This window comes from Marmota monax, unplaced genomic scaffold (assembly GCF_021218885.2).
Source record: "Marmota monax isolate L192 unplaced genomic scaffold, Marmota_monax_Labrador192_F-V1.1 WCK01_AAM20220418_F8-fsc00041, whole genome shotgun sequence".
In the NCBI taxonomy this organism is placed as follows: Eukaryota; Metazoa; Chordata; class Mammalia; order Rodentia; family Sciuridae; genus Marmota; species Marmota monax.
Genome location: NW_026695238.1, coordinates 8,337,014 through 8,352,255, shown reverse-complemented (window position 1 = coordinate 8,352,255; position 15,242 = coordinate 8,337,014). Strand labels below are relative to the sequence as shown.

Sequence of the window (15,242 nt, the reverse complement as noted above, 5' to 3'; positions counted from 1 at the left end):
TAATGACTTTATCTATGATCCTATTTCAAGCTCTTAAAGCATATAGAAAGTCCTTAGTTTTTTCCTCACTTTTGATTTTGAACCTGATACTGTAATTCTCATTGAAGAAGTGACTTTTTTAGAATAATTGTCATTAGAAGTTATTAGCTCCATTGTTGGAATACTTAGAAACTCGCCAGAAACCTTAAATACTACTTGATAATCCTCTAATGCTATGCCAATTTGAAAATCCTTTTAATAGTTTTGGAAAACTCTTTTGCTGTATAACATAGAAATGCACACATAGTTTGCCCATTTTTAAAAAATCGGATGTATCTGTTTTTGTAATTTCTTTGAGTTTCTTTATTCCAGATAAAGTTTTTTTGTTAAATACACGAATTGCAAGAAAATTGTCTTTCATTCTGGCTTTTTTCTCTTTTTTAATGGTATCTTTAATGAAAAGTTTTTAATTGAAGTTAAATTTTGTAGCCTATAGTTGTTGGATAGAGTATTGTCAGTTTGATCAGATATATTAACCAGGTCGGCATGTTGTTCACATGATCCATATCATTACTAAATCTTTTTGTCTGTTTATCCTGTCAGCTATTGAGAAGTATTAAAATGTTCTTATTGCAATGTGGACTTACCTGTTTCTGCTTTTAATTTGTGTATTTTGAGGTTGTATTAAAATGAGTATATGGGCTGGGGATATAGCTCAGTTGGTAGAGTACTTGCCTTACATGCACAAGACCATGGATTCAATCCCCAGCACTCCACACACACTCATATACAAAAGTATAAGCTTAGTATTTTTTTTAATCTTCCTGTTGAATTTGACTCTTCTATTTTTATGGAATATCCCTCTTGATCTCTAGCAGTACTTCTTGCCATAAAGTCTATTGCTTGATATTACTATATTAGCTTTCCTTGGTTGATATTTTGCATAGCAAATTTTTTCCCATCCTTTCAGTTCAAACTTTCTGTATTTCATTTGAGGTGTGTCATATGTGTAACATAGTAATATGCTTTTTTTTTTAAAGAGAGAGGGAGAATTTTTTTAATATTTATTTTTTAGTTTTTGGTGGACACAACATCTTTATTTTATTTTTATGTGGTGCTGAGGATGGAACCCAGCGCCCCCCACATGCCAGGTGAGCACACTACCCCTTGAGCCACATCCCTAGCCCAGTAATATGCTTTTAAACCCCATCTGACAATCTTTGTTTTTTTTTTAAATTGAATCATTTATTTTATTTATATTTAATGTAATTATTGATACATTTGGGTTTAAATTGAGTATCCTATTTTTCCGTTCTTTATTGCCTTTTCCACTTCTTTTGCCTTTGTTTTCCCATCCCCCTCTCATTGGCTAACCATTTATATATTATTATTTTAGTGGTTACTTTATAGAGCTTAGAAATCAAAATGAACTTCCTTGTACATTATCAGTTTTTAACAACCCCCCTTCCCCTTTTTTTTAATACCAAGGTCTGGATAGCATAAGGATCTTAGAACATTTCAACTTTCTGGGATTCCACTTGCCCCTCCCCTCTTAAGTTTTTTAGGTATTTAATCCTGAGTTGGTTTTTGTTTTGCTTAAAGGGGAGGGAGGCAAGCCTAGGAATTTTGGGTTGAGTGCCAGTGTTACCTGTGAAAAAGTGGAGGCACTGGATAATATTTCCTCCAAATAAAATTTTAATTTTGTTCTAGCAGACATGTAAAGTATGGGAAGAGCTTTGTGATCTAGATGAAACTGTTTTTAGGCTTTGTAATTTATTGTTGGTCTGTTTTCACTTTATATTTATTTCTAGAGCATACCTTTAGGCAAGGTGCCTAGCCCCAGCTGAAAGCCTAAGGTGTTAACCAGGTGGCTTTCTGCAGTACTGTGCCTTGAATTTTTACTTCTCTCTTTCCTGTAAGTCTGCCAGTAATCTCTTGTCAGTTTATAAGCCTCATGATAATCTTGGGGGCTGGGGAGGGTTTTGTTTTATTTGGTTTTTGATGTTTTAGTAAACATTCACAGTGGAAAGTTGTTTGTAGAATTTCTGGTTTTTCTTGTATAAGTCCCAGCCAGCTTCATATCCAGCCTCTTCTGAGACTTTGTGCTTGGCCTTATTTTCATTCTTCCAAATAAAGACAGCAGCTGACTCAGGGCAATAAGCAAAGGCAAGTGTGGGACTATTCTCAATATACTGTATTAACATTTTCTTCAAAATTTTGGCCCCACTAGTCCAGGTTGATTTTGTTACTTTTTGATGCCTTTAAACAGTTGGCTTTTGGGCCTTGTTGTTGTCTTTTAAATTGTGGTGAAATATACATAGCAAAACTATCTTAATCATTTTTATTTAATTGTTTAATTCAATGCTATTAAACACATTGACATTGTTGTACAGCTATCACCACTTTCATCTCTAGAACCTTTTATCTTAGAAAACAGAAATTCTGTACCCATTTAACAATGACTTCTCATTTCCTCCTGCCCGCCACCATTCTACCTTGTGTCTATGAGTTCGACCTCTGTAAGTACTTCATAAGTGAAATCATAGAGTACTCTTCTTTTTGAGACTTGCTCATTTCACTTAGCATACATAGGCTTATTCATGTTATGGAGTATGTCAAAATTTTTCTCCTTTTTAAGGCTGAATAATATTCCATTGTATGTGTATACCACAATTAGTGAATTTATTTATTCATCAGTTGACACCTGGAGTGTTTCCATCTTTTGGCTGTTCTGAATAATGGTACTGTGAATTAGGGTATACAAATAGCTCTCCAAGTCCCTGCTTTCAGTTCTTTTCAGCATATACTCTGAAGTAGAATTGGTAGATCATGAGGTAATTCTGTCTTTTTTTTTAAGTTATAGTTGTCGATACCTTTATGTTATTTATTTATTTTTATGTGGTGCTGAGAATTGACCCCAGGGCCTCGCATGTTCTAGGTGAGTGCTCTACCACTGAACCACAACCCCAGTCCTGGTAATTCTATCTTGAATGTTTTGAGGAACTGTCCATACTGTTTTATCCACAGCATTTGGACTTATAAACATGCCTCCCCCTTTTCTTTTTTGTGTTACTGGGAATTGCCAGGCTCTTGAATAGTTGCACATGTGCTATACCATGCAATGCACTGCTACTGAGATCTACATCTCCAGCTTGTTTTTAATTTTTATTTTGAGATAGGGTCTCCCTGAGTTGCTGGCTGACCTCCAACTTGTGATCCTTCTGCCTCAACCTCCCAAGTAGCTGGGATTACAGGCGTGTACTAGCCAAAAGGTCTCCTTTGACTATAAGTGAAATATATGAAATAACATTTTGAGGTGGATGTTATTTTACAGATGAGGAAACTGAGAAACAACTATGAAAATCAAACCTATTAAATGGCAAAGACAGGATTGAAATAGAGGAGGCTGGGTAGGTCTTGAATTGGTGATCTTAATCATTGAATTATTTTGCTTTTTAATATATATGTCTTGTATTCTAAAAGATAGTCTTCTAAGTTGACTGCTCCAAGTTTTCAAGGGCAGTTACTCCTATGGTTCTAATAGAGACTATTTTCTAGTGTTTCTTTTTTTCCACCCAGTCTTAAATTATGAAATTTTGGAATAGAGAACAGTGTTTTTATCTTAAGATTTGGTACAATTTGTACAGCTTTGGAGAAACATGTCTAGGGATTTGATTTGTCTTGTATCTTGGTAAATGGTTCTTAAATAGAATCCCCCTGCCCCTTTTTCAGTACTGGAATTTTAACCCAGAGTCTCGAACACGCTAGGCAAGCACTAAACTAACATACCCAGCCTTGTTATAATTTTATTTTGAAACTGGGTCTTGCTCAGTTGCTGAGGCTGGCCTCCAACTTGTGCTCCTCCTGCTTCAGCCTCCTGAGTAGCTGGGATTAGGGGAATGTACCACCATGCTTGGTGCTGGAAATTATTTTTTAAATACAATTTTTTTACAACTGATTTTTTGTTTGTTTGTTAAAAAGCACCTTAATAGCTCTGAGAGATTTTGAGCCTGTTTTATAGTGGTAAAACTATGACTCTGAGCTTAAGTCAGTTGAAATCTTCATATTGTATTCTGTGCTTTTCTCCTTTAAATTTATCAGTTATATTGTAAAACCCAGAAATTTTAATCTGTCTGAACAGTTTACTGTTTCATATCTTACTGGTGTTCTTTAAAAAAATGTAGTCAGGCACTAGCATTGTGGAATTGGAACAGTTCTTTAAACTTTCATTTATTTGACTCCCACTCCAGTGTGATTCTGTAGTAGAAACTTTTTGGTACTTTTCTGGCTTCTCTGTTTCTGGCTTGTGTTAATCCTTCCTTCACCTATATTTATTTTGTGACTTGAAATCAAACTCTGTTTGAAAATATTTCATTACTTGTGGATAGAAAAGATTGCCTTGTGATTAAGCTTGAGAAGGCAGGTTCAAACATGTTTTAGCAGGCTTGCTATAAAGTTGCTTGCTTGTTTTTGATGTGACTTTAACTTTTCAGGATTATTTCTAGCTCATTAGGAGGACAGATATTTATATTTGTAAAGACTTGAATCTGTATACCTCTTTTCTTGTCCTTTTGTGGGGAAAAAATGAATGAAAACATGGTTAAAATTCTCTTACTGTGAGGAATTATTAATCTGATTTGTAAGAAAGACTATCTCTTTCCACCTCAACTCTTAGAGACCTACCTGTCCTTATTGTTTTTATATAGGTAGTTTTGTTTTTTGTTTTTTAATCTAGACTTTATAGTTGTTTTTGGCAGGGAAATTGGTCTTAAGAGCTATTCTGGTCTTAAGAGCTATTCTTTCAAGACTAGAAGAACATTGTAAAATATTATGTTGCATGTGATGTGCTTAAGAGTTGGTGTATCAAAATAATTGTATGAATGATAGTAGATGAGCATTCTGATTTCTGCCCAGCTCTAGGAAAAGGTGGACATAATATGGTCCCTTTATCTTTGGTTCATAGCTTGTTACCTATCTGTGAAGGATCCACCTATCTGTGAAGGTTCTTGCCCTCTATAGGCTTGATTGAATAAGAGAGAACTATAAATAGAGACTTAAAATGTAATTTATCTCTGTGGTGGTAAAACTCATATCACTTTATGTGAATCTTTCAGAAATGCTTTTCAGAACATTTTATATTTTAAATATCTGTATTTTGGCATTAAAAATGCAAATAGAAGCAGCCTCTAACTTTGTATCTCTGCTGAGCTCTCTGCAGTACATAAGGGACTAATGTTGAACTCACACAAAACTACATTTTGGTCTAAGCCTGAGATTAGAATATTTCAGAGTTCAGTCTTTCATATTTTTTCTTTTTAGATGATTTCTTAATCTTGTCAACACTTTAAGACAGTATTCTCTTAGCTAGTTAGAAGTTAAGTAGAGCTGGGACTTTAAAAAAGTGATTTAAAAAAATTAAATATTAACAGAAAAACAAAAGTAAAAACCTCATGGTACTCTAATTGATTAGAGCTAAATTAATATGGTATTACATAAAATGAACCACTGTTTTTTTAAACAAAGGAAGGTTTTTTTTTTGTTTTGTTTTGTTTTTTTTAAACAAAGGAAGGTTTGTGTTAAAATCTGAAAATGCTATTGTATACCTCCAGGCTGAATTCCTTTTGATAGTGCAGATAACTAATAAACAGATTTAGTATGCTCAGTCAGCAAATATTTTAATGTATATTATTAGAGGTATACTTAGATCACAAATTTACTGCACATGTGTGCATACATTTTTGTTTAACATGCTCACACAAAAATTTGAGTTAATGCGTATTTTAGCCTTTATTTGACTTGATGGTAATTAGTCATATGAAACATTTAATGTAAATATATGTTTATTTTATGTGATCACACTTAAGTTTCTGGATTTTTTCCCCTTCATTTATTAGCTCTGATATCTTTGATCACATTTCAGATTTAACAGTTTTTCTTATTATATGTCATTTAGTTATAATCATTATATACACCTTGATAATATCAAGTTCGAAGACAAAATGGTTTGGTTCTGATACTATAGTATCTGTATTTCCCTTAGTCTTTGGCTTAAAGTGTTCTGTGTTTTGTCCATACCCCCAACTATATGCTGTCATCATGCGTAACTTTCTATACTGACGCATCCTCCCTGTAACACCCGCACTCCCTTGCCCTCCTCCCCCAGTGTACACAGTGTACTGAAGGAATGTACCAGCTGTACCTGTTCCTTTCTGCCTTCTTGCTCAGGCTTGAGATAGCAAATATTGTAGGCCTTAAAGTTATAGATTTAATCTGCTTCACTAGTGAAAGCATTACATTGTGCTTAGGTGTTAGAAGACCCAGGCCTGGGTTGACAGAAAATAAATACAAAAGGAAAAAGTAGCGAAATACATCTTTCTCCCCGTGTACATTAACTTTTGGTCAGAGGACTAAGCTTTATAGGAAATTATTAAAATTTTAGAGATTCCATTCCCTTTGTTTTACTAGGGGCCAGAACGAATAAATGACTTACTCAGGGTAACATAATAGTTAATAATAGAGTCAGAATTGTACTCCACATCTACTATTCTTACCATTATTGTAATTTTTATATCCAAATTTGTCAATTTGTAAGTTCCATACCTGTAATGAAATACTGTTTAGCACTAAAAATAACTAAATATTGATATATCTTATATTATTAGTGAACTGTAAAGTTTATGCTTAGTGATAAAAGTGATTAGGGACAAAGATTATATATGATAATTGTGTGAAAAGTCCAGAGAAGGAAATTTATAAAGACAGAAAGCCAGAGATGCTAGGAGTGGGCATGAGTATTGACTCTAAACAACTAAAGGGATTGTTTTGGGTGGTGGAAATATTCTGTAGCTGGATAATTGAAATAGTTGCACAGCTTTAGAAATTTACTGTAAATTATTTAGCTATCCACTCAGTTAGGTTGGCATATAAATTATACAGCAATAAGACAGTATAAAAAGAAAATATAGAAACACTGTTTCACTCTGCAGATTGCATTGTTTAGATGTTTTTTCTATAATTCTTGAAGGTAGTTCTTTTCTCCAAAAAGTAATAAAATCTGGTTGAAGTATTGGATGATTCTCTTAGCCTTTCTTGAGAAAGGGGTTAGACAATGGAATATTACTCAGCCACAAAGAAGAGCAAAATTATGGCATTTGCCAGTAAATGGATAGAACTGGAGAATATCATGCTAAATGAAATAAGCCAATCCCCAAAAACCAAAGACCAAAAAGCAGATGCTAATTCACAATAAGGGGGCATGGTTAGGGAAGAATAGATGTACTTTGGATTAGACAGAGGGGAATGAACGTAGAGGATGGGAATAGGAAAGATAGGACAGGAGTGCTTGATTCATTTCACTATGTACATGTATGATTACATGACCAATGTAATTGTTGTACATCATGTGCAACCAGAGAAGGAGAAGTTATACTTCTTAAGTTTTAACATGTCAAAATACATTCTGCTATCGTGTAACTAATTAGAACAAATTAAAACAAAATTTAAATTACAGCATCTGACATTGCAAGAAAGAAAGGGGTAATTTTAATAGGCATACATTAAACTTGGTAATATAATGTTTTCACACACACACACACACACACACACACACACACACAGGTTTTTTTTCTCCCTACAAGATTTACCTAATGTCCACTAGGCCTGTTGTGTATTTGAAACTTACAAGACTTGCCACAATTCAGTTCTTTCTTTTCTAGCTATAAAACATCCTCACTGATAAAAAGTGCTTTCATGGCTGTTGAGGTAACTTTGTAAGTTTCTCAGTTCTACTCTTTCCAGTTGCGATTTGTGCTTTACTGAATATCACTTGTATTTGTTTTTAAACCTGTTTTTTCTTGTTATTACATAATTTAATATATAAATTGATGCAGCAGTGTGGAATATTTTTCTTTGGCAAACTAAATTGAATGACTTTGAAAGACTTGATAAAGACAAAGGCTACATATTGATGTGGATTTGGTGTGGATAATTTTAAACATTGGAATAGAAATTGTAAAAATAAAAATCTAGGATTTTATATTCACGAATTCCTCTAGTGTTATGCTCCACCTTTATGAAACTAAAACTAGAAATGTTGGACAATTTATTATGTATAATTGCATGTAAGAAAGGCAGTGTTCAAAGAAAGTCGTAATCTCTAGAGGGTTGGAATATAGCTCAGTGGAAGAATATATGTGCTTAACATGCAAGTACTTGGGTTTTGATCCCCAGGACTGAAAAAATAATCTTGATGTCTGAATGAGCATTTATGTGTTTAATTAAAATGTTTAAGATAAAATATGTGTGTATGTTTAATAGTTTCCCAGTTTTACTACCAGTCTTTAGTTTAAACTGTTTTTTTAATTATTATTATTAAATAGGGTAGAACACATTTTCTCCATTTTCTTGTGTATAATGCTTTTTTCTACCATAGAAATTTGTATTTGGAACTATGAAAATCACATTTACAGGCTGGGATTATGGCTCAGTGGTAGAGCCCTCACCTAGCACATGTGAGGTCCTGGGTTCGATCCTCAGCACCACATAAAAATAAGTAAAATAAAGGTATTGTGTCCAACTGCAACTAAAAAATAATATTTTAAAAAAGGATACTTGTTGCTTTTTAATCATTAGAGTTATGCCAGTTTTTACTGTTCATGTGTTATTTTATTGCTAAAAACCAAGTCAAAATCAGGATAATAGTAGGGAAGGGTTGGACCTGGAGGTCACAGAGGGAATAAGAAGCCAGTTTGGTGGGTAGGAGCCATGAAAAGAAAGGAAGAATATAGTCAGAGGGAAGCTTGGAATTTAAGACCTCCATGATGGAAATGTGAAGTCCAAGAACTTAGAGAAGTTATCAGTGAAATTTTGACCTCCCTAAAGTTGATGTCAAGATTGGAAAAACATGACCTAATGATAAGATTATATAGAATATACAAAAATGAGTACTGAATATGCTGATAAAAGAAATGGTTTTCTTTTGGCTAATAGGTATCTACCATTGTATAAAAAAACAAAAGGAGAGGTTGGAAGAATTAAGGTACATTAACTGAGGGCTGCACGTAGAGAATTCAATTAAAATTGTTTGGAAGGTTGATCATTACCATTCAGTTTATATTGTTAATAATAAAACTCTGTTCATGTTCACCTTTTGGTTCTGGTTATATTGGTTTTCAAAAAGTTCAGTTTGTTTTATTAGTTCTTCACTGTTTTTTTTTTTTTTTTTTTTTTTTAATTACAGGTGCCTCTAAGAATTTGGTGAAAGCTTTGGGCTCTTTTCCCAAAGTAATACTTAATGGTATTTTTTAATATGTATTGGAGCTTTTTAATTTCTACCAGTAACAGTCAACTTAAGTCATATCAGTCTGTGTTTCATTCAGTTCTCAGATTTATTTCAGAGAATATGATCTTCCAGTACAGAATTTAAGGAAGAACTTTGTTGGAGCGTGGTATAGCTTTCTACCTTTTCTCCTTAACTCTCTCCTTACCTACTTCTCTGGATATAATACTTGCTTTCTCCCCTTTATTTTCTTAGAGTAAAGGGGCAGTCATCAATGGCCGTTATTTGTTTTAGTAACCATTATAAATTAAAGACAATTTTATATAACTTGGGAAGTATGAGGAAATTGCATAATGCTTAAGTTAGTTTGAAATGTTTCTCACCTGAAAAATGACTGCTTTTGGAATTTTATTTACGTATTTTTTATTGTAGGTCATAGTAATTGTTTTGATGACTATAAGAATTGTGCTTTTATTTACATGATTTTATTTTAACTCCAGGACCGTGTATACGTACAACAAAATAACGTAGAGAATGTCTACAATTTGGGATTAATTATTTTTCGAGATCAAGTTGTACGTTATGGGTGTATTAGGGATCATCTTCGGCAAACTCTATTGGATATGATTGCAAGAGAGCGGAAAGGAGAAGTTGTAGACAGGTATATCATTTATCTTTTCCTCTTGTGCTCCCCCCACCCCATGTGCTCTGGGGTTTTAGTGCTTGTGTTTTAAGAAGTGACTCACTTTCATATTAAAATCTTCAAAATACTATCACAGCTACTTAGAATTTCAACATACATCTATATTTTTAAAAGAGACCATACTAGGCTTTGAAAAAAAAAAAAAAGAACAAATACGATTTTTCGAAACAAATTAGCCACTGGTGTTTTGGTTTTGCATATATTTTTCATGCTGGCATTTTGTTTCTCTGTCTCTGTTTCTCTCTGTTTTCTTCCCTCCCTTCCTCCCTTCCTAGAATTTTTATTTCTTCTCCAGGCTCAAGTGATCTTCCTGTCTAAACCTCCTGAATAGCTGGGACTATAGGCACATGCTACTATTGCACCCAGCTGGGCTTTTGTCTTACCTTCATTTTTAATATTTTTGAAAGAACTGTTTAACATACTCTAAATTAACTAAGAACTACTAAGTTATATGTTCTGTTCCCTTTCCTGATGTGAGTGTAATACCGCTTTTGTGGTGGTACTGCTAGAGTGGTTTGAATTATGTAAGAGCAGCTCTTTGCTGAAAACTTGTGAAGTTGTTGTCAGCTTTGATGCTTGCTTAGGATTACCCAAATGCCATTTACTACAAAAAAACTATTTTGCCTAGGAGTAGCTGTATTCATCTCTGGTAGTATAACCTTACTCGCCGGTCTGCCTGCCTTCCTGCTTCCACAGCCTATGTTTTTAAGTACCATGGAAATATTTAAGCATCTTTTCTTTAAAAATTTTAAGTTAGAAAAAGGTAAGAACAACTTAAGTAACTGTGGAATCAGGATGTTTTTCAATTAAAGTTACTCTAAATTTCTGTTATAAAGGACTAACTTATTAGAGATTGGTCAATTTGATAAAAAGTAAATGTTCCTGAAAATATTTCTAACTATTGTTTAGAATCTTTATGAATCTCTAATGTAATTGGATTATCAAGTGATGTAAATTCTTTTGACAGAGGCGCAATAAGGAATGCTTGCCAGATGTTAATGATTTTAGGTCTCGAAGGAAGATCTGTCTATGAAGAAGATTTTGAAGCTCCTTTTTTGGAAATGTCTGCAGAATTTTTTCAGGTAATCAGTGAAAATGTAAATAAATGATCTTAAAATGTTTTTAACATGATTGAATGTAGTTATTAGTTTTAACATTTTGAACTTTTTTTTTTTTTTTGACATTTTGGTCCATTGGAGAAGGGGATAGTGCAAACAACTGCCACAAAGCACAACTACTCCACATTCTCATATTCCAGTAAAGGAGTTCATGGATAAAAAAGTTGAAGAATTTAAACCTGTACACATATAAACTTAGAAATATCCTTAATATTTTATATCATATTTATATGTTACAGATTTTATAAGTACCGTAAATTCACAGGCTACATATCACCATTGGATTCTTGCCACATGGGCTGTTAGTAATTAGTAATATCAATTACTAGTGAAATAAACATGGGGATATGCATAATCCTAAACTGCATATTTGCTCTAAAGGTTATTGATCAGGAAATTATAGGCCAACCCCAAACCAACTAAATTGTTAATGGTGAAGCTAAACTAGTACTAATTTGTAATGATATCATGGTAATAACAGTAATTGAGCACTGATAAATGTGAAAATATTTGTAAGGTAACGTTAACAAACATCCTGCCTAAATGCTGCAAGTGAGTATTTGTAGAAATTTTCTAATATTGCCAAAAGGGATGCCTTAGTGGAATATTGATTGAAAGTTTTTACTCCAGTAAGCAAATGAATACAAAATTATAATACCTTTTAATAATTCAGCAGTTCATTTATAAGAGCATTAGATGTATACATAGAAAAGAATTGAGTGAATTTTCCTGTCATTTACCCATAAAGAAACAAAAGAATAGACTTCCTGTTTTCTTTTTTCCAAATCCATTTGTAGTCCTTCAGGAATACTGTTGTGGCCACACTGGTGAGCTCAGACAATGCTTTATGAACTATTGACTTAAATTGTAGAAAGCAGTCTTTATTTTCTAGTAGTATGTCCACTAATTCTATGTATTTTTTACTTTTTCATAGTTTTAATTTCCTTCATTACCAAAATTTACTACAGGGGTACATGTGTTAATGTGTATAAATATTAATATGTACTGTTTTCAGTAGTAAGTGGAGATAGTCTTACTAAGATTTTTGTTCAGTGTTTTAATGTTTGTTCTAAGGATTTGATTGTTTTTAAGGATTAGCACTACTTTTTTGTAAAGAAAGTGGGAAATGTTATTAAATTTTGTACTTAAAGTTTATGTCAGTGTGTCTTCTATTATGTAATTCTTAGATACACATACATTAATGCTAGTATCAAATCAGTTAAAGTTAATTGGGATACCATTTATAATTTAGTGGAACTTATGTAAGGCTAATGTTAGCAGGTCAAGATTTAAAAGCTCTATTTCTTAAACTTTATATTCCTTTGAACCTGGGAATGGAGTGGCAGGAGAACTTTAGTATGCCAGCAAAGCTTATGATAAACATGATTAATCTTTGTAGTTATAATTTTATAACAAACACATCAAAGAAGAATTTTCAATTCCCATTTAGGGTGAGAGGCTTCCATTTGGAGTTCACTGGCAAAGTTTAAAGAACAGTGTTTTACAGATAATGTATTAATTTAGGTTTACTTAAATAAATGCTTTTTATGACTATAATTCAGACTATATGAATATGTAATGAGGAAATGTTAATGGTCCTTATTTATAAACAGTGTCAAAACCAAGTTAAAAGCAGAAACATGTTTTCCTTCTATATTTAAATACATTTTAAATATATATACATACATATATCTATATATATCAATATCATGCTTTTTAATTGCAGATGGAAAGCCAGAAATTTTTAGCAGAAAACAGTGCTTCAGTATATATAAAGAAAGTAGAAGCTAGAATTAATGAAGAAATAGAACGGGTGATGCACTGCCTTGACAAATCAACCGAAGAGCCCATTGTAAAGGTAGTTGAGAGAGAACTTATTTCCAAGCACATGAAGACTATAGTAGAAATGGAGAATTCTGGGCTAGTACATATGTTAAAAAATGGAAAGACAGAAGGTGAGCATTACCAATTGAAAAATAATTAAATCCTTTTTCTACGTTATTGCTAATAATTTTTTAATTTGTGTACGTAATTTATCACTTCTCGTTTTAATGGGATTTAATGATAATACTTTACAATGTTTAGTAAATAAAGATTTGGGGTATTTTCAGTGAATTGAGTCTTTTTTACCCCGAGTAAGGAATGAGTAAAGTTTTTTTAAAAAGAGAATTATAAAGAGACAAGGATGTCTCTTTGAGAAGAGGGGGAAGAAAGGTTTGTCCATCCTCATCTGATAGAATCCTTCCTTTTGTGTTTTGAAATGGTTTCTGTTTATGTGAGAAGGTAATGGAAAGTTGATTATAAATTTGTTCTTTTAAACCAGAGAAATTCCCATTAAAAAAAAATTTTTTTTTTAGTACTTTTATTTTATAATGTGGTGCTGGGGATTGAACCCAGTGCATCATGCATGCTAGGCAAGTGCTCTACCACTGAGCTACAACCTCATTCCGAGAAATTTCCTTTTTTAAGTATTTTTCTGGCCAACCTGTTTTTGGTAAAACCAAATAACAAAAATAGTCTTCTAGTATATTTGTCATGTTTTCTAAAATGAGATACTCTTGGATAATTGTATCAGGGGTTGGCAAACTTTTTTGTAAAGGTCCAGATGGCACATATTTTATGGGCTATATAGTCAACTGCTCATCTCTGCTGTTCTAGTGAGAAAGTAGCCATAAACAGTAACACAAAGGAAAAGGCCTGTGTTCTTTATTTGTGGACTCTGAAATTTTAACTTTATGTAATTTTCACATCACTAAATATATATATTTTTTCATTCTCCCTCCCCCCCAACTTATAAAAAGTGTGAAAACTATTCTTAGTTTATGAGTTGGACAAAAAAAAAGATAGCAGGATGTATTTGGCCCATGATCTTTGAGTCTTGATCTAAATGGCCCCTGCAGACTAAAGTAGAGATTAGGGACTGGAAAATGTTTGAAGTTTCTGGATGTGCTTGAATTACAGCATTTCTGTAACCTGCATGGAGACATGTGTTGAAGGTATTTATTAGATTTGCCCAACAAGACAAGTACTTAATAAATATATGACTTAAAGCAATAGCAGAATAGTTATTTACTAGTTTTTCCTGTTATAAGTATTTCAATGTTTTCATCAAGTAGTTGATTGTAAATTATTATTATTATTATTATTATTTTTGTGTGTGTGTGTGTCTGTGTCTGTCTGTCTGTCTGTAGGGGGATTGTGGCAACTGAACCCAGGGGTGCTCTACCACTAAGCTGTATCCCAGCCCTTCTTTTTTTTTAGTTTTGAGCTAGGGTCTTGTTATGTTGTCGAGGCTGCCCTTGAACTTACGATCCTCCTGCTTCTGCCTCTTGAGTCACTTGACTACCGTTTTTCCTGACCTACCACGAGAAACCTGATTGCAAAATGTCTCAGTTGTGGTAGGCCCTGCTCTTGAGCAGTTTATTGAGAATATGTCAGAGTCACATTCACCATTATGAAGCCAAATTCTCATGCATCAGAAAGTGAAAAACAATTTTCTCTATGAATGGAGGATAAATTTTCATTGGTTATTAGATGCACCATAGCTGTATGAAATTGCTTAAATGTTATTTCATTTTTATTGTTTTATTAGGTATGTGAAGAACTAATGATATTTAATTTTTTGAATGCCACTATTTTTCATTTACTCTTTCATTCACTACTATATCAGACATATATTAGTTTACATACCATTAAATATATAAAATATCTAAGCAAAACTTATAATAACATAGGAACAGATTAGACAAGTCAAGAATAATTTTGCTAGAGATATTTGATGTACTAAATTTGTTATAGTTTGGGTATATAAATTGCTGTTACATTTTAAAATACCTGTTTTTGATGTGGGAAATTTGTGATGATTTATGCCAAATATATGGAAAGCTATAAGATAGGTATTTTATAAGATTTGCTTCTAAGTTTTAAAAAAATACATATAACTTTAGTTTTAGAGGCAAATTATGGCTTGTCTGCCAAATCTGGCCCAACACCTATTTGAAGAAACATCAAATATTTCATTACACATGAAAATTTATATGAATTTTCAGTGCCCATAAAGTTTGTTTTGAAACAGTTGTAGTATCTGTGGCTGCCTTCTTGTTACAGTAGCAAAACTGAGTAGTAGCATCTGAGACTAGATGACCTACAGGCCTAAAACATTTAG

General features: G+C 32.8%; 1 protein-coding gene across 2 annotated transcripts in view; it reads left to right on the top strand.

Annotated features, from left to right (window-relative positions):
- Cul3 (cullin 3) overlaps positions 1-15,242 on the top strand; it is an 83,746-nt gene that overhangs the window by 45,798 nt on the left and 22,706 nt on the right. For both annotated transcript variants that reach the window (XM_046439661.2, XM_058577517.1), the window contains exons 4-6: positions 9,757-9,917; positions 10,927-11,041; positions 12,804-13,032. In XM_046439661.2, the coding sequence (XP_046295617.1) occupies positions 9,757-9,917; positions 10,927-11,041; positions 12,804-13,032 (505 nt within the window). The remainder of the gene's footprint in view (positions 1-9,756; positions 9,918-10,926; positions 11,042-12,803; positions 13,033-15,242) is intronic.